Below are 24,989 nucleotides of genomic sequence, written 5' to 3'. Positions count from 1 at the left end.
CTTTCCTCCAGGGAACATTTATTGAACATTTACTATGTCTTAGGCACTGTTGTGGGCACTGGAAATTAACAACCGTCTACAAAACAGACAAAAATCTCTGTCCTCTTGGAATTCACGTTCTCAGGGCGCTGGGGTGGGAATGTAAGCGGGATAAAGCCGAGCCAAGGACTTAGGAGAACCTGGAAGGACTCCTAAAAAAGTGTCGTCCTTTGAGGATGTATTTGCGGATATATTTCCTCTCTTCGCTCTGATGCAGGGCACGCTCTCCATCCCGCTGATGAGGTTACCAGATGTTTGCAGTAGAGCCTCTGAAGGGAATTCCCCATACATGCTAATAAGGAGTCCACGCTGCATAACAAGTCCAGCAGATAACTTCAGGGCCTTTGAAGGCGTCATCCGCTCTAGACTGAGTCTCTGTTTGGGGGAGCTGAGGGGTGATCCTGTGTTTTTATTTCCTGCCCTGCTGTCTCATTAGTACTTCTCACTCCGGAAGGCCCGGCGTTCACACACTTTCTCTCTCCTTGGACCCCTTTCCATCATCCGTATTGCACCCTTCTTTTCTTTCTCTTAATTTTCTCCATTTTTCTTTGGTGACTGTGACACAGTGCTTGGCCTCAGAATCACAGAATCTCAGGTTTTTAGAACCAAATGGGACCATGGGAGTCAACCTAGAGCAGCAGTTTTTTGGTCTCTGGACTGAGACCAAGTTTTCACCTGGAGCCGTGAAATGAGAATTATCAGAAAATGAAGTCAGTGTTTCAGAACCTAATCAACGGATTCCCCATATCTTTCCTTTCTTTTCTTGTCTTGAAACTTTTCAGCTTTTAGCATCATCTGTCTGCCCCAGCGGTTCCTCCCCCTCCTGAGCTCAGCCCTCCACCCCCGTGCTGCCTGCACCGTGGACGCCCCCTTCTCACCCCGTTCTCCCACGCTTACCTGTCCAGACGGTGCCCTCCTTCTCAGCTTTGTAGCCCCGACCCCCAAAACAAGAGTCTCTGCCTCAGCCTCAGGGGAGGAAGTCACCCCGTGTGCTGCCAGGGAGCTGGCGTTCAGGATCCGCAGTGGGGGCCGCAGACACATTTGAAGCTACAGCGCGTAGTGGTTCGGTTTTAGAGAATTATTGGTACTGTGGTCCCACTTTATCACAGGATTATTAGGCTCTTGTGGGTTGGCCCAAGTGTGCAGCCATCACTTAGAATTGTGGTTCTGGCGGAAAAGAGGAGGGAACGAGCGTGATAACGGAAGCCCATCGATGGGGAGGTTGCACGCACTGTGCTCCCACCCAAGGCCGCGCGGGGACGGTGGCTGCAGAGAAAGCACCCCCGTCCTTCCCGTCCCCAGCGTACGTCTGAGGTCTGGAGTTTGCTCCTGGCTCTCCTTCTTCGTGCATCTCGGCGCACAGAGAGGCACCTTTACACAGCGCCCCAGGAGGACCGCAGGAGCTTTGTGTTTTCACGCAGGAGTCAGGGCTCTCGGTCCCCTCTTGGTGTTTGGGGTCAGCCAAGGGAACCACTTTTGGTGCTAAGCTTTGTGATGTCAACCCCTCGTGGAAAGGATCAAGCGTCTGGGTCTGCTCCCGTGTCCGAGTGCCTCCCTCCACCGGCCGGAGCCCTCCAAGCCCGTGTTCCCACTTGAGAAGCCACCTCTGCGTTTCTGCCATGCGATGAATTCACAGCAATCCCATACTTTTAGGTCCAGAGCAGCCTAAATGGAGCATGTCACACTTTGTACCTCTCCCGTTACTCTCAAGACTCAGCGTGGTGTCCAGGAATGCAATGCTGGCCCAGCCCTGTGAGAGGCTGTATCCCCTCCCTGCAGCCAGGACTCGTAGCACGGGCCAAGCTCCCTCCCTGGCAAACCCACGCTTCATCTGGACCACGAGGCCAGCAGTTCTGTTCGTGCTGAGTGTTCTTCTCCACCCATCGCTCTTGCAGCAGCAGCCTGGGAGAGAAGAGTTGGCTTGCACATCTGGTGTTCAAGCCAGTGACCTACACGTGACCTTGGAGCTCGAAATACTGTCATCCAAACCACTGAAGTTCCCCCTAAGCTTTGAGAGGGAGAGACAGACAGAGAGACAGAGAGACATTGATTGATTGATTGATTTAGGCTGTCTCGGGGAGGGTGATTTATTGGTTGAAAAATATTGTTAACCAACGATAATATCCCCCCTTTTGCTTTCTTTAAGTCTACCCAGCGGTAACATGTATTCGTCCATGGTGCAGGCAGCCCAAGCTCAGACTCACAGGGGTGTATTAGTGTAGGTGTTAGGAGACGATCAGGTATGTTCTGGTCTTCACTCGCAGATGTCAAAATCCCAAGTTTATGGAGAAAAAGAAAAAGAAAATGATTCCGAGTCCGGTTCCCAAGTTTATGGAGAAAAAGAAAAGGATTCCAAGTCTGGTGCCATCCTAGCAGAAATGAGGACAGAATTCAGATCCCGGTGCTTAGTGTTTTCATGCCCTGGAGATGAGCGGCTTAAACCAATAGGTCTCTTGATTGCTCAAGGTCATTGCCTTGCAGAAAGCACAACCTTGCAGGAGGCGGGAGCGCTTTGCAGTTCGGCAGAGAGCTCTGTTGTCTTGCTCTCCCTGCACTGACCGTTCTGGGCGATGCACTGACATCCTCCTTCCTTCGGAAGTAGGGGCTTCACAGAGGGAAAGCTGGAAAGTGAGGCTTCTGCCCAAAAGCATGTGAGTGGCTCCACCTACTTCACTTTCTGCTTATAAACTGAGGAGCCCCTTTGTCACTCTTGTCACTTTCTAACCTCAGAGGGAAATTAAGAGTTGATTAGTCACACCTGGAAGAAAGAGGCGCATGTAACAGTCGCTGAATTAAAATGGGAAAAAGAGATCTGAGGGCGTGTCCCAGACATTTATTGCGTGTGTGGAGTGGCGGACCCTGCTGGGTTCTGTGGCTTCAGAGACAGATGGAGCCCCTGCTCTGTGGACACGAACAGTCTAGAGGTTGGAAATCACAGACCATGTCAGGAAGGGCTCATCGGGAAAGGATGATGAGGGGTTTTCCAAGTGACAAGGGAGGGAAGGCGTTCTGAGACCAGCCTGGACCCAGCAGCCCTGGTCAGTGTGGTTTCTCATGGTCACCTACTGGGGGAGGGACGGTGGGCCATGTGGCTGAAGAGGTGGGAAGGGGCCAGGTCACAGAGGTAGTAGGGACTTTGGACTTTACCCACCAGGCCGGCCGCTCTCACCCTCTGTTTGTCACCAGCACACGGATGCCACCTGATGCCCACACGTGTCCCAGCCTCCTGGGTGTATCCAAATGTGAGGTTAGCAATAAAGCAAGACGTGAAAACCCTTTCTAATCGTCACACCACTCTCAGCCATACGTCCATAGAAGTCCGTCACCACAGATCTCGGTCCGTGTGAGATCATCGCTGGGGCAAATGCAGTTGCCCAAGTATTTATTGGTAACCTGGTCCCTTTTCCCCTCTCCTGATGAGTGTCTACACACGAGAGGGTGAAAGTGGCTCTTTTACAGGAACGTGCTTACATTTGCTGCTCAAGAACAGCACTTGCAAAGCTTGTCACGTGAGCCTCCGTCAGTGAGAAGGGACGGGGGGGGGGGGGGGGGGGCGGGGCGCTGAGACCCGCGGGCACGGCTGCTGGGGGCTTCCCCCGGGAGCGCTGCAGCCGAGCCCGGGCGGATGAGACGCGCCTGGCAGGCGGGGGCAGGATGGAGGTGGGGAGGTGTCGGTGGAGGAGGGAAGAGCCGTGTTGGCCCTGCAGCAGTCCTGGCCAGAGGCCCTTGAGAGCAGGGATGCGGAGGGCAGGCGGGGAGGACCCCGGGCAGCGAGATGTGGTCACGGCTGCGAGGTGAGGGCCCAGCGCAGCCAGGGGAACAGGAGCGAGCGTCACCACGAGCCAGCAGGATCGCGGCAGAACTCGCTCTGGGAGGGGTGGAGACCTCGTGCCGGTGCAAACGGCCAGGGAGTGTCGGACGCCAACGGCCAGAGGCCAAGTCCACCGGCGGGGTCCGTGGTGGGGGAGCAGGTCCTGGGATGCGGAGGGAGCTGGAATCCAATTGTAAACCTGATGCGGGAGCGCGTGGGTTCTGGGGCAGCGGGGGGACAGCGGTCATGGATGATGAGTGAGGGGGAGAGAGAAAGAAGGTGGGCACGGGCTTGGAGGCAGAGGGGGGCTGGAGGAACTTGGGGGCGGAGGTGAGAGGGGCGGGAGCGTGGATATTCCTGGGCTTGGGCTCCCCGCCTTCAGTGAACCGAAGAGAAGCTTCATCTCGTGTCTGCCGTGGCCTTCCCCAGATCTGATCCTTTCTAACACGAAAGGCCAGCGTGAGTCAGTTGGACCCCCAGGAGGGCCAGTTCAGGATGTTCGGATCTAAGTTTCATGTTATAGCATCTGAGAGGACAGAGGATACTGAAGCACCCTCAGACGACCTGCCCCAGCACTTGGAAGGCCCAACTTTGATCTTGTCCTTTTATTTTCAAGAATGACACCTCCAACACTGTAGAACTCTAGAGTTGAAAAACCTGTTTGCTGTATTTGTAGTAGGATGAAATCTTGAGATGACCCGGTCTCCTCCCTTTCTGTAGAGTTGTTTTCTTACTGTTTCTCAAGTGTCCATCATGTTTGGCGGTGGATTGAACTGCGGAAAATGAAGGGGAGGGATGCTGTTCTTTGATTGGCTCTGGCGTCAGAGATGCTCTTTTCAGTACCCAGACAACCTGCCAAATAAACATGTTTAATTGGAAAGCAGTGCTTTCTGTTTCTTACTCTGTATCAAATATTTTACTTCGGGGCCATGACTTCCCTTCTTGTAGGGGAAAAGAAACATTTCCAATTCGGATTTCGTAAGATGGCGTTGATGACAGGCAAATCTACATAGATTTACTCAAAGGACAATTATGGTAAGTAACCCAGTTACAGATGGGTTGCATTTGGAAGTTTCACTTGAGGTAGATTTTTTTTTAGTGTTTAGACTTTTAATTTTGAGATAATTATAGATTCAAATGCGGTTGTAAGACTTGCTACAGAGGGAACCTGTGTACCTTTTACCCATTTTCCCCCAATGGTAACATCTGGCAGAACTATAAAACGACATCATCACCAGGATATTGGCTTTTTTTTTTTTTTATTTTATTTATTTTTATTTTTGGCTGTGTTGGGTCTTCGTTTCTGTGCGAGGGCTTTCTCTAGTTGCGGCAAGTGGGGGCCACTCTTCATCGCGGTGCGCGGGCCTCTCACTATCGCGGCCTCTCTTGTTGCGGAGCGCAGGCTCCAGACGCGCAGGCTCAGTAGTTGTGGCGCACGGGCCTAGTTGCTCCGCGGCATGTGGGATCCTCCCAGACCAGGGCTCGAACCCGTGTCCCCTGCATTGGCAGGCAGATTCTCAACCACTGCGCCACCAGGAAAGCCCCTTGAACATCTTTTCATGTGCTTATTTGCCACCTATCCTTCATCTTCTTTGAGGAAATGTCTCTTCATATCTTTTGCCTATTTTCTAATTGGACTGTTTGGGGTTTTTTTGCTGTTGAATTTTGGGAGCTCTTCCTATGTTCTGTGTAGTTGTCCTTTTTCAGATATGTAACTTGCAAATATTCTCTCCCACTCCCTAGCATATCTTTTCATTCTCTTAACATGGTCTTTTGCAAAGCAGAAGTTCTGCATTTTGATGAGTCTACTTTGTCATTTTTTATGGGTTGTGCTTTTGGGGTCAAGTCCCAGAACTTTGTCTAGGTCCTGAAGATTTTCTCCTATTTTTTTCCCTAAAAGTATCATAGTTCTATATTTTACACTTAATTTTGTGATTCACTTTGGTTAATTTTTGTATAAGTTGTCAGGATTAGATCTAAGGGTTTTTGGGTTTTTTGTTTTGTTTTGTTTGGGTTGTTTTTTGTTTTTTGTTTTGTCTATGTCTGTGCATCTGCTCCAGCACCGTTTGTTGAAATGGCTCCTTATGTCAAAAATCTGTTGGGTATATTTGTGTGGTATATTTCAGGGTTCTCTATTCTATTCCATTATTATAGCTTTATAGTAAGCCTTAACGTGGGATACGTTGATTACTCTCACTTTATTCTTCTTTTTCAAGATTGTTCTAGCTATTCTAAGCCCTGCGCCTCTTCCTATAAATTTTAGAATAAGCTTGTCTTTATCTACCAGAAATCCTTCTGGGCATGTTGATAGAAACTGCATTAAATCTATAGATCATTTTGGGGAGAATTGACATCTTTACTATGTTGACTGTTCCAACCCATGAACACAGTGTATGTGTATTTGTTTATTTAGGTCTCCTTGAATGTCTTTTATCAGCCTTTTATAATTTTCAGCATACAGATCCTGTATATGTTTAGTTAAGTTTATGTCTAACGGTTTTTTTGTCATGATTGTAAAAAACATTGTGTTTTAATTTTGGTTTCCACATGTTCATTGTCATTATTATAAAACAGGTACCATAGAATGTAGTTTCTCTTGAGATCAATATCATAAGTAGTCATGGTTTCTAGATTAGCCCACAAAAGCCAGATTAAAAGTCATACTGAAGCTGATACAATGAAGTCACTAGAAAGAATGGTAGACTACCATATGGTTATTATACTACTAGTATTAAATAATAGCAAATGAGAAATAGTTACTCATCAAATATCTTGGAGAGGTCTAAGTCTAGTTCTTAATTTATAAAATGTGATGTTCCATTTTCTTCATGGGTATATCATTAAATCTACTCTCATGCATATCAGTTCTGATTACTGTCAAATTTTTGGGAAGAAGTGTGTATGACAAGAGTTTCCTGATTTCAGGATATAACAAAAAGAAAAAAAGAAAAATGGAGGAAAGTATTTAAACAGATTGCACAGGTAGAATTAACTGGACTTTGAACAAAGACAAGAAGCAAGTATGAAAGAAGCAGCCTAGGAGAATTATTCTACTAGACTCCAGTGCATTAAGCTGGGCCAATTTGATGCTGCAGGGACCAGTAACCTCAGAGGCGTCCAAAAGTTAGATGTTTCTTTTGTGGGACTGAATCTTTTTTAGGAAAAAAACAAAAAACCCTGCATTGTTGCAGTAACAGTGTTATCTTTTCTTAAAAGAAAGACCCAGATAGTCAACTGTTTCACCTAAGTTTTTATTTTTTTTTACCCTGCTTGCTCCAGGAAGAATTTAAAGCAGCTTATATAAATATATAAAACAAGATCAAATAAAATCAAAAAGGAGTAGAAAGCAAAATTGGTCAAAGGGAAAATAAGGTGAGGGCCAGGACAGAGATTAGGAAGTGACTGTGAAGTTTTGCTTGTCTGCTTGAGGTGAGTAGAAAATGTGGCTTGGACAAATTGTCTTTTTTTTTTTTAATTTTATTTAATTTTTTTTTTGAATTTTATTTTATTTATTTTTTATACAGCAGGTTCTTAGTAGTCATCCATTTTATACACATCAGTGTGTACACGTCAATCCCAATCTCCCAATTCATCACACCGCCATCCCCCCTGCTACTTTCCCCCCTTGGTCTCCATACGTTTGTTCTCTACATCTGTGTCTCAATTTCTGCCCTGCAGACCGGTTCATCTGTAACCATTTTTCTAGGTTCCACATATATGCGTTAATATGTGATATTTGTTTTTCTCTGTCTGACTTCCTTCACTCTGTATGACAGTCTCTAGATTCATCCACGTCTCTACAAATGACCCAATTTCGTTCCTTTATATGGCTGAGTGATATTCCATTGTATATATGTGCCACATCTTCTTTATCCATGCGTCTGTCGACGGGCATTTAGGTTGCTTCCAGGACCTGGCTATTGTAAATAGTGCTGCAGTGACCATTCACCTCACACCAGTTAGAATGGGCATCATCAGAAAATCTACAAACAGCAAATGCTGGAGAGGGCGTGGAGAAAAGGGAACCCTCCTACTCTGTTGGTGGGAATGTAAGTTGGTGCAGCCACTATGGAGAACAGTGTGGAGATTCCTTAAAAAACTAAAAATAGAGCTACCATATGACCCAGCAATCCCACTACTGGGCATGTACCCTGAGAAAACCATAATTCAAAAAGACACGTGCACCCCAGTGTTCATTGCAGCACCATTTACACTAGACAAATTGTCTTTAACCCTTGAACAAAACAATCACGAAGCCGGTGTTTAATCATTAAGGCTGCCCGGGGTATGTGCCGTCTTTCACCTGGCCACAGGACCGTCTTTGTAGAAAGAGGCGTTGTCCTGCAGGGTTAATTAATGATGGGAATTCAGATCCTGCTCGGGAGGCCTCTGCTGACCGAAGCAGCTGGTGTTCTGAGAACTAACGGCCAGGGACCTGCCCCTGGGGGCAGTGCAGAGCTTTGGCCCTGCCCGGAGTTCTGAGCTTTGTGCTTTATGTTGAAGACAGTATGATCAAGACGTTCTGTTATTCCTCCCAACGACAAGGACACCCTCGGGTATAAGGAGTCTTGTAAGCAGGGTTGCAGTATTAGTTTGAATATCTAAAAAACATAAATAGCCTTTTAACAAGTGGTTGTGCTTGATAGTCCCTTTTCCCCCCCTGCCCATTAGTTAAGTTTCTTCTGGTCTTTGAGTGAATTGAGCAGCCTGAGATCCATCTGAAGACAGACCCATCCATTCAGAGCACGGTCTTTGGTTTTAAGGCAAAACCTTTGTGTTGTTTTAGAGAAATTACTTCCAGCGCAGTTCTGTCTTCCGATGACTCATTTTCTATTGGAAATTCTCTTATTGGAAGTGGGAAGAAACCCACAGATGTCTACACAACTTGTAAAGAGACATGTGCCTTTATAGCAAACTGTTTATACGTGTATAGGTATGTTACTTCTTTTCTGAGATTCCGTATCTGAGCTTTATCACTGGTTATGTGTTCTTTTATACCCCAAAGACTAGAATTAGAAAAACGTTTGCCCATTCAGTTCCGTATTGTTGTAGCCTGTTCGGGAGATTGCTGTTGCATTTTTAGTTTCTCTATAAAACGAGCTGAAAGACAATGTGACAGTTCTCATTGCATTTGAAATTGCTGCTGGCCAGGCCTGTTGCAACAGCTGGTGGGCGCCTCTGAGTTTCAGGAGCTATTTCTGGTAGATGATCTGGGATCAAGGCTCTCCAGTTCAGGCCATAAAAGGCCCGTCCCATGTGGAGCTGCTCCACTGCTTCTGACGGCGTCCTCAGAGGCTGAAGTGTCCTCAGGTTTTACTTGGATTTACCCAGGAATGGATGGCCACACCAAGGCCAGATTGCGGAAGTTCACTGTCAGGGACACCAGGGGACCGACAGCTTCAAAAAGAAGACACTTGTTGATAATATTTTGGCGATCTTTTTTCAGAGAAACTTTTGGGATGTAGCCTTCACCTGTTTACTGCATTTGCCACCCAAACGCCATTTGGAAAGCACCGTTCTATATTTATCCTCTTCTGAATCATCACTTCTGATAGATGCAGTTGCCTTGTTTGCTTTGTGATATTTGGTTTTGTACAGTGTTCCTTGGGCTAACTTTTGATATTTTGCTTTTTGTTTAGAATTTGAAAGTAGTATTCATTGAAAGGAGACGCAGAGAAAATACTTGAGGACAGCCAAAGCCGAATTAGAGGATATAACGTGTTTTCTTTTGTTTATTTTTTAATTAGAAAAATAAGGAATTACAGTGTGATTTTTTTTTTCCCCTTTAACTTAGAGGAACAAGGATTATACAGAAATTTGAAGTAAGTGAAAAACCTTCCTATAAATCTAAATGCAGTTGTTTTTTCTTAAGTGTCATCTGTCTGAGCATGCTTCCTAAGGATTTGTTGATTTCAAACACTGGAATGTTCCTGCCAGTATGTGCTAGTTATTGCATACTCCTCTAAGTACCCTTCGGCATGTTTTTCGGTTTTGGAATGATTGGGGTTTTTTTCTTAAAAACAAAAGAACTTACTTTATGGTACAGAGAAGTTGATACTAACAATTTCATCAATAGACTCTAGAAGGTACTCCTGTCTAAATGTTAGCACTTGAAGCCTTGGAATTAAAAGCATTATTCACAATACAAAGTACTTCAATCATTGTATCACAGGTATGGGGTTGAAGTTCAGAAGGGCAAGTTTTATTTCGCTCCTGTTATTAATCCACGGGGAAACATAAATCACCAGTGGTCCTTTTGTATGATCTTTGTTTTAGGGTTCTTTACCTTGGTACTCGGATTCTTTAAGCTTGATTTATAGAACTTCTGATGTTCCAGAATTTAGGTTTTTTTTAATCTCACTTTAGTTTCTAGATTTGGGGCTCTATTTCAGTTTTTAATTCTCCAAGAAAATAATGTCATATCATTCTTGTAAAGCCCTAGAGATAGCTCTTTATAATTTAGCTTGGTGATTTGCTTGTGCTGAAAAAAACATGGTTTCTTTTATTTTTTTCTTGTGTTTGTTTGTTTTTGTTTTCTTTTTATTTCTTTATTTTAAAGATGGTTTCTTCATACTGTATCAGATGGATCAGTAGGGGCAGTAATTATTTTTATCAGGTAGAAAAACAGAATATTTATAGAGATGAGCCTCATCGGTGAATACTGCCATGGTTCTCAACCAGCTAGAGTGCCACAACCCTAGGGGCATTTGGAAATGCTTGGGGTGATTCTGTTTTTCATAGTAACTACAGCTGGCGTTTGGGGGGATGTGGCTAAAATTATTAATGCCTTGTAATGTGGGACAGTCCCCTGTGGTAAGGCATGGCCCTGGCCAAAATGCTGGTGGTATCCCCGGCTGAGGAAAACTGCAGGGTATCAATGATTCCCTCGATCCCAGGGAGAAGCAGCAATAAACTAGGCGTATAGGGTTGCCTCTTCTCACCAGCCCAGGAGAACTCTTGGGAAGCCAAGCGGTGGGGTGTCCTGCCAGGAGAGATCATCCTTGTCTCTCCCTGAGAAGGTGACACAGATGGGCAGAGAGAGGCCGTTTGCTCCTCTTGTTTCCTCCTGTCGGGCCCGGGACAGTGCTTGTCATCTCCCAGGGAAATGCTAGCTCTAGTGCCCCGAGCACACAGTTCCAGGCAAAATTCGGTCAAAGCACCCAGCTTACATTGCTTGCACTCAACACATACACAGAGACCCTTGCTTGTACTGGGGGACGTCCTGTTTCTTGGTAACCACACCACTGCAAGATTTTGAACTTCAATTCAGCATGAACATCTTTGGCAACACCTGAGGTCATTTAAAATTTTACAATTCAGAAACTGCATCCAAAGAAGAGGGCTTTTGCAAGGATGTCCGGAGAGCTGTAGCGTTCAGGGTCAGAGGCTGCACAGAGCTTTGGGGAGGGACCACCAGAGGCGTCTCTTCATTGCTGGTGTACAAAGGAAGTCATCTTCTCACTCCAGGGCGGCCTGGGCTTTTAGGATACTCGCTGTTTTGTATTAACACACTGATCTCAGGGCCTCACTGTGACCAGGAGAATTCCCCGATCTGGAGCTTTCCTGCAGTTCCAAGCTTCATTGTTTTATAGCTCTGAACCAGAAGCCCCTTTGTCCCCCTCCCTACAGGTCGCCAAGGGGGCTAAGTCTGTCTCTGAAAGGACGCTTTTGCCCCCCACCTCCTCCTGAGCCTCCTGTTTTGTGTTTCATGTGTACAATATATTTCAACTTCCGTATACTCTATAGCATGGTCACCACCAAAAATTTAGTTTCCATCCATCACCATTAGTTTCCATCCATCACCACTTACCTGGATGATTGCATCGCCCTTAATGGATCCTTTTGCCCCAGTTCTCCGCCGCGTGGTCCATCCTCAGAATGACCTTGCTAAACCAAGATCGGAGCAAAAGCCAAACCGTGCATAGTTTCCCACTGATTAAAGGCTAAAGCCCAGCTTCTCAGCCTCCCCCTCAGGGTCTTTCATGCCACTATTTTTGCTGCCCCCCCGCCTCCCTGAAATGTTCTGCCTTCCCTTGCTTGCCAGGGAAGTGATCTTAAATGAGATTTTCCGGGACGCCTCCTCTGACCTTCTGCCTCTGGGTTCCAGGACCTTGACTTTAGCCTGTGCTTTAGCCCACAGGGCCCTGGCACCGTGTCCTGGGGCTCCCTTCCTCGGTAGGGGTGCCCAACAAGGCACCTGGGTCCCAGCCCCCGTGCCGCCCCAGGATCTAGCCCGTGCCCACTGCCCAATGGCTGTTCCACAGATGTGAGTTGCGAGAGTTGAATGCATTGAAAGGACCTGTGGATTCTTCATGTCGAGAAACTTAACTGAGCTCCATAAAATACTTTTGCTGTTGTTGTATATTATTCACGACAGAAGTGGGTGTTCTGTGTTATAAGTTCTGTGTTTTTTTCCCATATCTAATAATGCAAGCAGAAAGACTTGTCCTCCTATTACAAGCCTGCTGGGGTTTCTGTATATGTGCTTTTGCCAACACAGAAAATTAAGGCGCGTGCGATGAAATCAGCCCCTTCATTATTGGAGCTTTGCCGAAAATGAAGAAACTCATCTCGTGCTGTGAGTTGATTTAGGTACTTTTCCAAGCATTAAGCTTCAACCCTATGGTGAAACGTCTCGGGGTTATTTGCACTGCCGACCTTGGAAGGGGGTGCATGCAGCACCTGGGTGTGGGTTCAAAGAGATCTCCGTCTCACTTTGTCATGGCCACGCCCTGATGCAGGAGGTTTTCAAAGTGTATTCACCTCGTAACTTGCTTATTCTCTTCTGAAAGTTTATCCTTTAATCCCAAGCAAGTTCATAACCTATTTCTAACTGGCTTTTGTATACATAGAGTCGAAGAAAGTGCTTTCCTGTTTGCTGTGGGATCATTGACTTGCCCGTGTCCCAGCCCCATGTCAGCACGTAGCGTGTTGAGTGTTTCACCTCAATATCACACACCTGCGTGCAGATCTCCCGGTCCGATGCATGTTTCCTGTCCTTGGGGAGCTCATTCCCTACCGGGGTTCAGACGTGGACATAACAGAGCTGTTATCCAAGTAGGCTGGAAGGGATGAATAAAAACAACGTCATGACTGTGTGCCAGGCTCAAAGCCACGCTCTTTCCCTACATGATCTCAAGTTTTACAAAGACCCCTGAGAAAGAACACTACTGTTATCTCCGTTCTACAGAGGAGAACACCTGAGGCTTGGGGAGGCTCGTCCTAGGGCACGTTCCACGGCGTCAAGGTAGAGCTGGATTGGAACTCAGATCTGTCTCATTTCAGTGCCTGTGTTCACAACCACTGCTTTAACCAGCTCAGCCCAGACTTTAGTGGCATCACCTGCCATCTTGTTAACGTGCAAGAGCTCGTAATGTGTGATTGGCTAGGTCTGGGGTAGGGTAGAGAGTCAGCAAGCCAGAGCCCACGTGATCCTGATGCCTCTGGTCTGTAGACCGACTTTGAGTAGCGTGGTTGTAAACTACTCTCAAGATGGAAGCAACCAGGTCGGATGGGGGTTTGAAGGAGGCTTCTTCCCGGGAAAGAGGTGATTCTGTTCCTCCGTGCTTTCTGTGCCATCCCTCCCCACGCTTTGCCTGCACACTTGCCACTGTTTCTCTCATTTCCACGTCTGCCTTTCTCCTGGCTCCTTCTCCTCGTGTTGAAGACATACTCAGGTTTCCTGCATCCTAAATAAAACTTGTCCTGACCTCAAGCTGTCCCCTCTTTCTTTCACCGCCCATTCGCTCCTCCACAGCCCCAGGTGCACGGAGCTCTTTCTCCCTCCGAGACCTGCTTCATCTCCCCGCTGCTTTGACCCCGCTAAGCATTCCCTCTGCGCTTCTCTCTCTGAGGATCCCATCTCGGACGTAGTAAAGTTTCAAGACTCCGGCCTCAGCACTAAGCATCACCAGACTGCTGTGTACTTGGACCATCCTCTTGCCTTTACTTTCTAAATCACTTTCTGTCTCTTTATTTGTGCAGCTCACCTTCTTAGGGTCCACATTAAGATAAAAATTCTTGTGCTATTCGTTATATGTTGAGTTAATTGTATGACCTGTCCATTTCAGGTGGAATATATTTATTTGGATTTCAGACCTTATTTTCTTGCTATGTTAGGGTCTATATCCCATATCAACAGTATTGCTAGAATTATGCATAAAGAAGAACAATTAGTGTCTGACTCAATTTGTGAACTGGTTTTTTAAAATTTATTTCTTATTGAGGTAACATTGGTTTATAATGTTCTGTGTTTCATGTGTACAATATATTTCAACTTCCGTATACTCTATAGCATGGTCACCCCCAAAAATTTAGTTTCCACCCATCACCATACCCATTTCACCCTCTGCCCCTCCTCCCCTTCTGGTAACCACTACTCTGCTCTTGTATCTATGTGTTTGTTTTTGTTTGGTTTGATCTGTTTATTTATTTTGTTAGTTTTTTATATTCCACATATGAGTGAAATCATATTGTATTTTTCTCCATCTGACTTATTTCACTAAGTGTAATACCCTCAGGTCCACCTGAGTTTTCACATGTGGCAAGATTTCATGCTTTTTTATGGCTGAGTAGTATTCCATTATATGTTTGTGTGTGTGTGTATCACATTTTCTTTTTCCATTCATCCATTTATGGACACCTAGGTTGTTTCTATATCTTGGCTATTGTGAATAATGCCACAATGAACAGAGGGGTGCATATATCTTTTCGAATTAGTGTTTTCACATTCTTTAGATAAATACCCAGAAGTGTGATAGCTGGATTACAGGGTAAATCTGTTCTTAATTTTTGAGGAATCTCCATACTATTTTGCATAGTAGCCGCACCAGTTTACACTCCCACCCAGTATGTGAGGGGTGAACTGTGTTTTGGTTAATGAGAGTCTTCTTGTTTCCTTCTGACTTTTCAGTTAGGTTCTGAGTATGGAAAGTAGGCAGAAATCTTAGGCTCAGATATATACAGTCACTGAACAGAAAGATCATATTGATATCTTTATATTTTTAAGATTTCAAATACTTTAAGTATTCTACGCCCTGGTCTTTTCGTACATTCTGAAAATACTGTATCCAATTTTATCTCATTTAACCAAAAATTTAAAATAGACACATGTTGTACTTGGACACATGTTATACACTCAACAACAACAAACAAGACACTCCAGCCAAAACCCTAGTAGGAAAGCAATTGGTTTTCAGTAGTAGCTTAAAATACATTGAATTAAGAAATCAGTTATGAAAGGGAAAATAACTTCTGAAAGTTTTAGACCTGTTTTTGCATACGGATTTTCTTAGAGAAAGAGTTTTTTTAAAATTGAAGCTGATATTTCAGCTTACCACGTGCTAGGATGGTCACCAAATTCAGCGATATTCATTTAATTCTGCAATTCGTTTATTCCTTTAACAGTTGCCATGACGAAACCCAAAGACAAATGACATTTGAATGTCTGTTATTTGTTGCCAAGTATTGTGTCGGATACCTAACGCAGCTCATGACGCTGTACGTTTGAACCAGGTTAGAAGAAAAAAATGGGGCAAAAGCCACCAAAAGGTAGATGGCTCTCCAAATTATGCTGATCGTCTTAATTTCCACCAGAAGTTCATTTCAGGCACACACACATACTCCTTTGGCTTTACGATTTCATACATTTTTGATCAAAAGCGTTGAATATTTTACAGTTCCGTGACTGGATAACCATTGCTGTGATGCAGTAGACCAGGATGAGCGTGGTGCAGTAGACCAGGATGAGCGTGATGCAGTAGACCAGGATGAGCGTGATGCAGTAGACCAGGATGAGCGTGATGCAGTAGACCAGGATGAGCGTGATGCAGTAGACCAGGATGAGCGTGATGCAGTAGACCAGGATGAGCGTGATGCAGTAGACCAGGATGAGCGTGATGCAGTAGACCAGGATGAGCGTGATGCAGTAGACCAGGATGAGCGTGATGCAGTAGACCAGGATGAGTGAGCCTCCTGCAATGCCTTGTACCCCAGCACAGGAGCCACCCATGGAGATGGAATTCATTTATTTGGATGTGTATCCGTTCTTCTCTCCGGAGGCTTCAGAGAGCTTGCAGGCAGCTCACAGTTCTTAAGTATTTAAATATTCAAAAGTGAGCTGCAGGAAGAAAGTGGACCAGGGAACACTTGGGGGGAAAATATTGTGAAAGCAACAATAGCAAACCAGCTACGTGCTCTCCCCACCCTCAGCCCACCTCCCAGAGCTCCCAGGGGAAACTTTCCCTGCTCTGAGTGGACAAAGAAAATCTCATTTAGACGTTGAAGGTGTGTGACCCTGAGGAGCGCTTGGGGCAATGGCAGAGGAAGTGGGGGCAACCCTTGTCTTAATTAATAACCAGCTGTGTGACCTCGGGGACGTTCTTAACCTCTCTGGGCCTCATTCATTCAAATGAGCGCCAGACTGGATGATTTCTAAACCCCCTTCTACTTACATGGATGCTATAATCTAAAGATTTCAGAGCTTGAAAATATTCCAGCCTTCCCTGGAAAGGAAACCCTGCGTCTGGAAGGTGGTGGTCCAAGATGGGAGAGGCAAGAACAAGTTAGAAATGTCTTGAGCGAGAACGCATATATATTTACAATGTCTTCTCCTTGTACTTGCTGCTCCTGAAATGTGCAGCCAATTTCTTCCTTCTCCGTTGGCCTGATCACCATTCTTTGTCTTCAGTCCTTTCTGGAAGTTTCTACCATCATTTTAGATTAAGCTCCGGTCATTTCTCTTGGTTTCATTTAAATACTTAAATTTTCTTTTCTCTAACTTGACGTAGTCTTATCTTCTTTAGGGCTTTTGCTTTTTTGCCTGATGTGAGACCCCAGTGTGGTCACGGCCAAGTCCAGGAGGGATGCCCAAGACCCAGTTTTTCTGGTCATGACAGGAGTAGGCTGGGCGCTTTCTCTGTCAGCAGTTATTTTCTGAGCACTTACTATGTGCCAGGGACTGGTACAGGTTTTGGGGAAAGAACAGTGAAAAAACAAAATCCCTGTCCTCGTGGAGCTTAAATTCTAATGGAATTGTACTCAAGTCCCCTGAGACTCTTCATCTTCAACCCTAAATGTGTCCTTAAAGTGTGTAAATGATGGAATTTGAAATACTTTGTTTCTAGCCCAAAGGAGGTACTTTTTAGGTTTATTATCTGCCTACTGTTTGCATTTTCTGTCTTCTACAATTCTCTCTTCCCCTATAATTTATACTGATAAAGTTCATAAGCTTCTTAAAAACTTTGTTTAATTTAGGCAAGTACAGGTCAGATACCTCTTTCTCTCCCTCCTTTTTTTTTTTTTTTTTTTTTTTTAAACCTGTGTTCCCTCCACTGTCATAAAGGGCTATCTATAGAATGTTGATACATTGCCGAGGTAAAGGTGGACATTGATATCATTCAACCAGGATGTTCCAGAAATAAGTCATTGAATCAGCTTGACTTCTTACTTTCAGACTTTGTGTCTCTTGAATCTTTTTAGTAAATTTAGAAAAACATTTTAAAAAGAAAGGTCATTTTACCTGAAGACTTTGAAATGAGCTTAAATAGAGCTTGGGCATCACAGAGGAACTATTGTGTAAGAATTGTACTGTGAGGGGAGCTGTCTGACAACAGAACCTTTGCAACCCGTACTTTAACATTCTGTGCATTTTTCTTCCTAAGATTATCCATCTGGTCACCTCTACCACCAGGTGAAACTGACTGTGTTACAAACTAGTACATAAGCTGCTTTCCTGCTCACATTGTATGTTAGCACTATTTTTACATTTAATTTTGCACAAGTTGGAAAGAGCGTTCTTGGTTCGTAGGACCATAAGCATTTCAACATTTGACCTCCACAAGATAATTATTTCATTAAAAGTGAATTACAACGTATCCAGATAAAAGTGGTCATCAGATGGTAAACGGATGCTCTGAGATTCAAGGGGGACAAATTACCTTGGTATTTGAATGGAGAGAGTTTTCAGAGGTAATTTTTATGAAGAGTATCTCTCTGGCTAATATGAGAGCTGATGATGACTTCTATAATTAATGAGCTCAAATTTAAAAAAAAAAGACTGACAGGTAGATAACTTAGGACAGGGTGAAGCCAAAATTGTTATTGCAGGCAAGTTGTGTTTCTGATGATGGTCACTGTAAGAGATGATTTTGTTGAGCAGTTGTGTTTGAACAGGTGCATCAACAGGCTTTAGGAGGTTAGACTATCTCACAAAAACTATATGAAATATGTTCCTTTTTTTGAAAGCTCATTTAATAGAGGAGAAGAGTCATCATTTTCAGCATTTTTCTTAAAGGGACTAATGACTCCCAAAACCTGAAGAACAAACACAGTCTTAAGAGAGACTCAAGTCTCCTTCTGATTATTTGTATAAACGTGAGGCTCTCAGAAATTCCAGGTCACCCCAATTGGAGCTCTGCAGCGGCCCATCCAGCCCCTGAAACAAGGTCAGGGCAGCCGGAGGGTCTGGGTCATTATTGTCCAATAGAACTTCCTGTGCTGATGGAAATGTTCTCTGCTGGATGCTGTTCTGTAGGGTAGCCGCTAATCACAGGTGGCTTTGAGCACTTGAAAAATGTGGTGTGTGCAACTGAGGGATTGAACTTCCAACCTGAATTATTTTAACTAGTTCAGACGGCAGCAGCCCTGTGTGTTGGACGGCGCAGGTCTGGGGAAGTGGATTTGCGCTTTGTGCATCTGCTGATACAGGTCGGGGAACCTCAGTGCATGCGGCCGCTGTGGGTGAATACATGTGTTTAATTGGATCGGGTGACTATATATCAGAAACAGTTCCGCCAAGCTGTTGTGCTGAATGGGTGTCTTTAAAATAACCAACCCGGTGCTCGACCCGAGTCACCGCCTGACCTTCTTTGGTTTGCTCGCGGAGTTGGTGAATATCTAGGGGCGATAAAAGGAGACTTAACCTCCTCCTCATCATCCGCTTTCCTGTTCCCCACTTCTCTCCTTCCTCCCTTCCTTCTCTCCTTCCTCCCTTCCTTCTCTCCTTCCTTCCTCCCTTCTCTCTTTCCTTCCTTCCTTCTCTCTTTCCTTCCTTCCTTCATTCTCTTTCCTTCCTTCTCTCCCTACTTCCTTCCTTCTCTCCCTCCTTCCTTCCTTCTCTCTTTCCTTCCTTCCTTCTCTCTTTCCTTCCTTCCTTCTCTTTCCTTCCTTCCTTCCTTCTTTCTTTCCTTCCTTCCTTCTTCTTCCTCTTCTTTCCTTTCCTCTTCCCTTTTCATCTTCTTTCTTCCTATTTTACTTCTACTTTCTCATATTTCCTTTTCTCTTCCCACCTCCTCTTCATCTTCAGCTTAACAATCAAGACATAGCAACGCAGCCATGGATATCTGTAAGTTTTCCTGATTTGAATGAGTGCCATGATCATTTTAAAAACATATATATGACATCTATTTATATAGACATAAACTCTCCCTTTTCACAGCTCCGATAGCTTTGGTAATGCTGCTAATACGAGAAATGGTCTTTCAAAAATCATTATGTTCTGAAACATGGAATCTAATTTTTAGGCATCATGATATTCTGTGGACAGAGATTCTCATTTCTTGTTAGAGTGAACTGATGATCTTTCCTTTCCTGTTATCTGTGTGTATAGATGCATTGCACGTGTCTGTGTGGCTGTGTATGAATAACAGCCAAACAGTATCTACTTACATTTTTTAGAATGTAGTTTGCCGCTGGTAAGAAGGAGACGGGGAGTACGTGACATTCTAGTTTAATTTTAGTAGAGCGAAAATTAAAATCGAACCTCAGCTCCTGCTTCGGTGTTTGTTAACTCAAATTTAAATTTAGAAATGTTGTAATTCTTTGGCTGTTCTGACTTTCACAAGGGAAACCATATCGTATTGTATGTGTGCGTGTGCTGGCCTTTAAAAATAGATGTCGCCATGAAAAGATGGACCTCACCGTCTACACTGCCGGCCGGTGCCTGTGAGTTGCTGGGCTTTGGAAGCGGTGGCTGTGAGTTGGTGACTCTTCCAAGGAGCGTTAAATACCAGCTTTGGATGCATTCACTTCATCTTTAGTCAAACCTCTTTTCTAAATGCTAACCGCCGGAGAAGAGTAAACACTTGACCCTGATCGTAAACATTTGTCATACGTCCGGGTAGTCTTAGCTTTCACAGACCAAAATCATTTTGTCAGAAGAGTCATTAAAGTTTGACAGCCCAGCAAATTACCCCAGATCCCTCATCTTCCTCACACAGACTGTGACCCACCATCCACGTGAAGACATTTCTTCTCTGGTGTTGAAAAATCCCCTTCAATTTATATTCTTAAGCCAATGAAGTATATAAAAGAACTTAAACATGGGTGACTGAAAAAAAACCCCAACATATATATATATATATATATATATGGTTTTGTGTGTAGGGCTTTCTGTCAGCCCTCTGAGGAAGGAATTCAAAGAATTATTAATTTTAGTTTCAGTTTATTATTTTTTAACTTAATTTTTATTGGAGTATAGTTGATATACAATGTTGTGTTAGTTTCTGCTGTACAGCAAAGCGAGTCAGTTATACATCTACATATATCCACTCGTTTTTGGATTCTTTTCCCATATAGGCCATTTCAGAGTATTGAGTAGAGTTCCTGGGCTATCCAGTAGGTCCTTACTAGTTATCTATTTTATATATAGTAGTGTGTCTATGTCCATCCCAATCTCCCAGTTTATCCCTCCCCCCCGATCTTCCCCCTGGTAACCATAAGTTTGTTTTGTACATCTGTCACTCTAGGGTTTCCGTTTAGGTTCTAGAGGCTGTTTCATCTTCTTTCCACTGGGGGATGTGATGGTTGCCATCCTGGGCTGCTCAGGCCTGGATCTTGGGTTGCCGCTTTTAGCACAAATCCCGCCCCTCCCGCTACAGGCTTCTGGGGCCTTCAAGCACGGGGGGCCCCAGATGCTCTGCATTAGGGCGTCTGCTGAAAGCCCACGCCTGTGACCCGGAAGAGAAGGGCAGCAGAGGGTCCTGTGCTCCCTGGACCGGTGCGCCTGGATGGTCGCACGTGAGTCACAGAGGCCCCGGGTTCTGCGCGTGGGTTCAGTTTACAGGGTCCGGGCTGCGCCGGGCATCGTGGGTCTGTGTGAGCGGCAGGGCCGTGCGGGGCTGGGGTCTCACTGAGCCTTGACTCTGCTTCCTGCAGACGCTAATCCAGAAGAAGTCTGCCCGAGGCCCCTGCGGCCTCCTCCCCGCAGCGCGGCCTGGCTTTGTCAGGGAGCTGCCAACAGCGCACTGTCCTCAGAAGAGACAGTGTTTTCCTTTCTGTGGCTTTATGGACGTAAAGCGGAACTTGAATGTGACAGACTCTACCATCAAGTCTCCCCACCCTCAGAATTATGTACTGAGGTCTTGAATCTTCATCTGAGCCGGGTGCAGCTGTTGGGTTTGGGGCTTATTCTAGAGCTTTCTGTACCATCAGATTTATTCAAGTCTTGCATCCTGAAGAGGGCTGCCTTAGCCAGCCCCCCAGGAGAACGGCCCACTCCCCTCGTGCTCACATGAGCCCCTTGGTAGCCGTCTTAGGGCTCCACGTGGGCTGCCCCAGTCATTGTACTGTGTGTTTGGAGGTTACTGAGCCAACTTTACATGGCCTGTGACATTGACTGTGTTCTAGGACTTGAAAACCTCTTCTGTCTCGGCCAGACTGTGCAATATTCAAGCAGACATCAGTCTTCTAAATCAGATATTCCCCATCTGCTACCAAATTTGGCCTGTCCAGGCCATTTTTCCCCCTCCGTTCCATGGAGAGCCACACTGACACTGATTTGAGATAAGTCTCATCCCTGTTGGAATCTGGAGCCCACCGGCAGCAGGTATACTGTGTACCTCGGAGGACACAGGAACCCCACGTCATGGTCACGTCGGAGGAACCCTCCAAGAAACCTCCAGAAAGGGTTCACTTTCACACACTTCTTGGAGGTGTTTTTAGTTGATCCTACAGAACTTCTTCTCTCTTTTTTGTTTTTAGTTGAAGTCTAGTTGATTTACAATGTTGTGTCCATCTCTGCTGCACAGCAAAGTGATCCAGTTATACATAGGTACCCATTCTTTTCTAATGTTCTTTTCCATTATGGTTTATCACAGGATATTGAATATAGTTCCCTAATTGGTCAGGATTTCTTAATGTGAACTTGCTTATTCTCCAGTTGACTTAGATTTAAATAGACAGCAGCATGGAGAACAGCATGCATATATATGCGTGCACGTACACACACACACACACACACACACACACATACACACACACACATATAAACACACACACACACAAACACACACACATATAAACACATACACACACACATATAAACACATACACACACATATAAACACATACACACACATATAAACACACACACACACATAAACACACACACATATAAACACACACACACATATAAACACATACACACACATATAAACACACACACACATATAAACACACACACACATATAAACACATACACACACACATATAAACACATATACACACATATAAACACACACACATATAAACACATACACACACATATAAACACACACATATAAACACACACACATATAAACACACACACACATATAAACACACACACACAAACACATACACACACACACTACACACACACGCACACGCACACACACACATATAAACACATACACACACACATATAAACACACACACACAAACACATACACACACACACACACTACACACACACACACACACACACACACACACACACACACACACACACACGAATGAGGAATGAGCTTGCTGTCCTCACCTGCCGAGCTCCCGCGCGAAAATTTTCTTTATAACACTTCTGACTCATTCAAGCCTTCTCCAGAAGGAAGGTAATTATGGGGTTTTGTTTTAACCAGTTCCATTTTTATACCGCCTGTGACAGGTGAGGAATAATCAGTTTTAGCTTTTAAACGAAATGAGTAATTAAGCCCAGAAGATACTGCTGATAAAACTGGAATCCAGTCTGTCATTTAATCCAGTGCCGTGCTGAATTTGCTTTGTGTGTTGCTGGGGGAAAATATGCTAGACAACACACTCTTGAACTTTTTTTTTAAATAACTGAATTAGGATAATTTTAAAAGGCTGAAAACAAGGTGGCCGATGTCTGGAAAATGGTTTATTTAAATCTAAAGCCAGCGCGCTAAGATCATTGTGATGCGATAGTCTTTAATAATAGCAATGTAGAAATTGGTGTGTTCCTTAAATACTGCAGATGCTGCCGTTTACCTTCAAAAGTTTGCTAATGTGATTCATTTATTTGAAAGTTCAAACCTGATGTGTGACTGCAGCATCTCTGTGTGGCGCCTGCGGCCGGACTGCAGCGGTTCAAATCCCAACACTTAGTTACTGACGTCCCCCCTCGGTATCCACAGGGCATTGGTTCCAGGACCTGCCACGGATACCAAAATCCGTGGATACTCAAGTCCCATAGGTGACCCTCAGTATCCGAGTTTCAGCATCCACGAAACCAACCAATCGCAGATCAGATAGTGTTGTATTTATTGAAAATAAATCTGCATCCAAGTGGACCCGCACAGTTTAAACCCGTGTTGTCCAAGCGTCACCCATACCTGTAATAGCATGGGAAGGTAACTCAACCTCTGTCTCAGTGTCCTCATCTGTAAAATGGGACGATAATGTACCTGGCACATAGGGTTGTTAAGAGACACTTAAAGCAGCGCTTGCAGCATGGCCGTGCTCGTTGAGAGATTATGATTATTAACCTTCATTAGAGCAAAGATAACTCTGAGGTTTAATGTTAGCCTTAAGCTGTAAGGATTTTTTTTTTCTTTTTTTAAAATTTATTTTATTGAAGTCTAGTTGATTTACAGTGTTGTGTTAATTTCTGCTGTTTAGCAAAGTGACTCAGTTATACATATATATACATTGTTTTTCATATTCTTTTCCATGATGGTTTATCACAGGATATTGAATACGGTTCCCTGTGCTCTACAGTAGGACCTTGTTGTTTATCTATCCTATAGATACTAGTTTGCATCTGCTAATCCCAAACTCCCAGTCCATTCCTTCCCCACCCCCCTTCCCCTTGGCAACCACAAGTCTGTTCTCTGTGTCTGTGAGTCTGTTTCTGTTTTGTAGATAAGTTCATTTATGTCATATTTTAAATTCCACATATAAGTGATATCGTATGATATTTGTCTTTCTCTGTCTTACTTACTTCACTTAGTATAATAATCTCTAGGTCCATCCATGTCGCTGCAAATGGCATTATTTCATTCTTGTTTATGGCTGAGTAGTATTCCATTGTATGTATATATGTACCACATCTTCTTTATCCATTCGTCTGTCAGTGGACATTTAGGTTGTTTCCATTTCTTGGCTATTGTGAATAGTGCTGCCATAACCATAGGGGAGCATGGATCTTTTTGAATTATTAGTTTTCTCTGGATATATGCCCAGGAGTGGGATTGCTGGATCATATGGTAGTTCTACTTTTATTTTATTGAGGAACCTCCATACTGTTTTCCATAGTGGCTGCGCCAATTTACATTGTAAGGATTTTTTTTCAACTAAAAAGTTATTGCAATGATTTTTGTAACCTTGGTGTTAAAAGTAGGTGGTTTGAGCTTGTGTTTCCCTTGAAATCTAAGGAAATTATTTAATACTCTTTAATTTAAAAAAATTGTTTAAAAATGTGTTATCTTAGTAACAATAATAGAAAATGACTACTTCTGATGCCTGAGTGATCATTCCAAACTCAGTTTCCTCAGGAGGTGGTGCTCAGTATGTCAGATTTAACCAGCATTCTGTAGCTGGTTCACACCCAGAAAGCCTTGGTCATAACTCGTATACATACCACCAAGGCAAAGGAAAACTTTCCTGCTTATGTGGAGTTGGGTGGGTTTTTGGAACTGATATTGTAAGATGATTATCTGGATTTTGTTACCCTTTAGTGAGTTCCTTTTAAAAATAACCCATAAAATAAGAGAATTTTGTTTTGGTTCAGATGTGAAATTGTAGTGAATAGTTGCATAATTCATCAGAGGAGATTTGGGATTAATTGAAATAAAATATTTCAGCTAGTGTCATATCAGCATCAGTTTGAATAGGTCATAGTTAATTTATCGAGGGCATTGGTTTC

At 44.2% G+C, this 24,989-nt stretch overlaps 1 protein-coding gene across 3 annotated transcripts in view; it reads left to right on the top strand.

Moving 5' to 3' along the window:
* Positions 1-9,106: 9,106 nt before the first annotated feature.
* The window catches only part of SVIL (supervillin), a 152,423-nt gene continuing 136,540 nt past the window's right edge, over positions 9,107-24,989 (top strand). For 2 of the 3 annotated variants that reach the window (XM_082449492.1, XM_082449506.1), the window contains exon 1: positions 9,107-9,672. Coding sequence is in view for 1 of the 3 variants with exons in the window: in XM_082449502.1 (XP_082305628.1) it covers positions 19,184-19,193 (10 nt within the window). In the remaining 2 variants the exon portion in view is untranslated. Of the gene's footprint in view, positions 9,673-19,095; positions 19,194-24,989 lie in introns of those variants that run through there. The other variant, XM_082449502.1, reaches the window with a different exon arrangement.

Source organism: Balaenoptera physalus, assembly GCF_965194825.1.
Source record: "Balaenoptera physalus genome assembly, chromosome: 2".
NCBI classification, from domain to species: Eukaryota; Metazoa; Chordata; class Mammalia; order Artiodactyla; family Balaenopteridae; genus Balaenoptera; species Balaenoptera physalus.
This window is presented reverse-complemented; position numbering and strand designations above follow the sequence as displayed.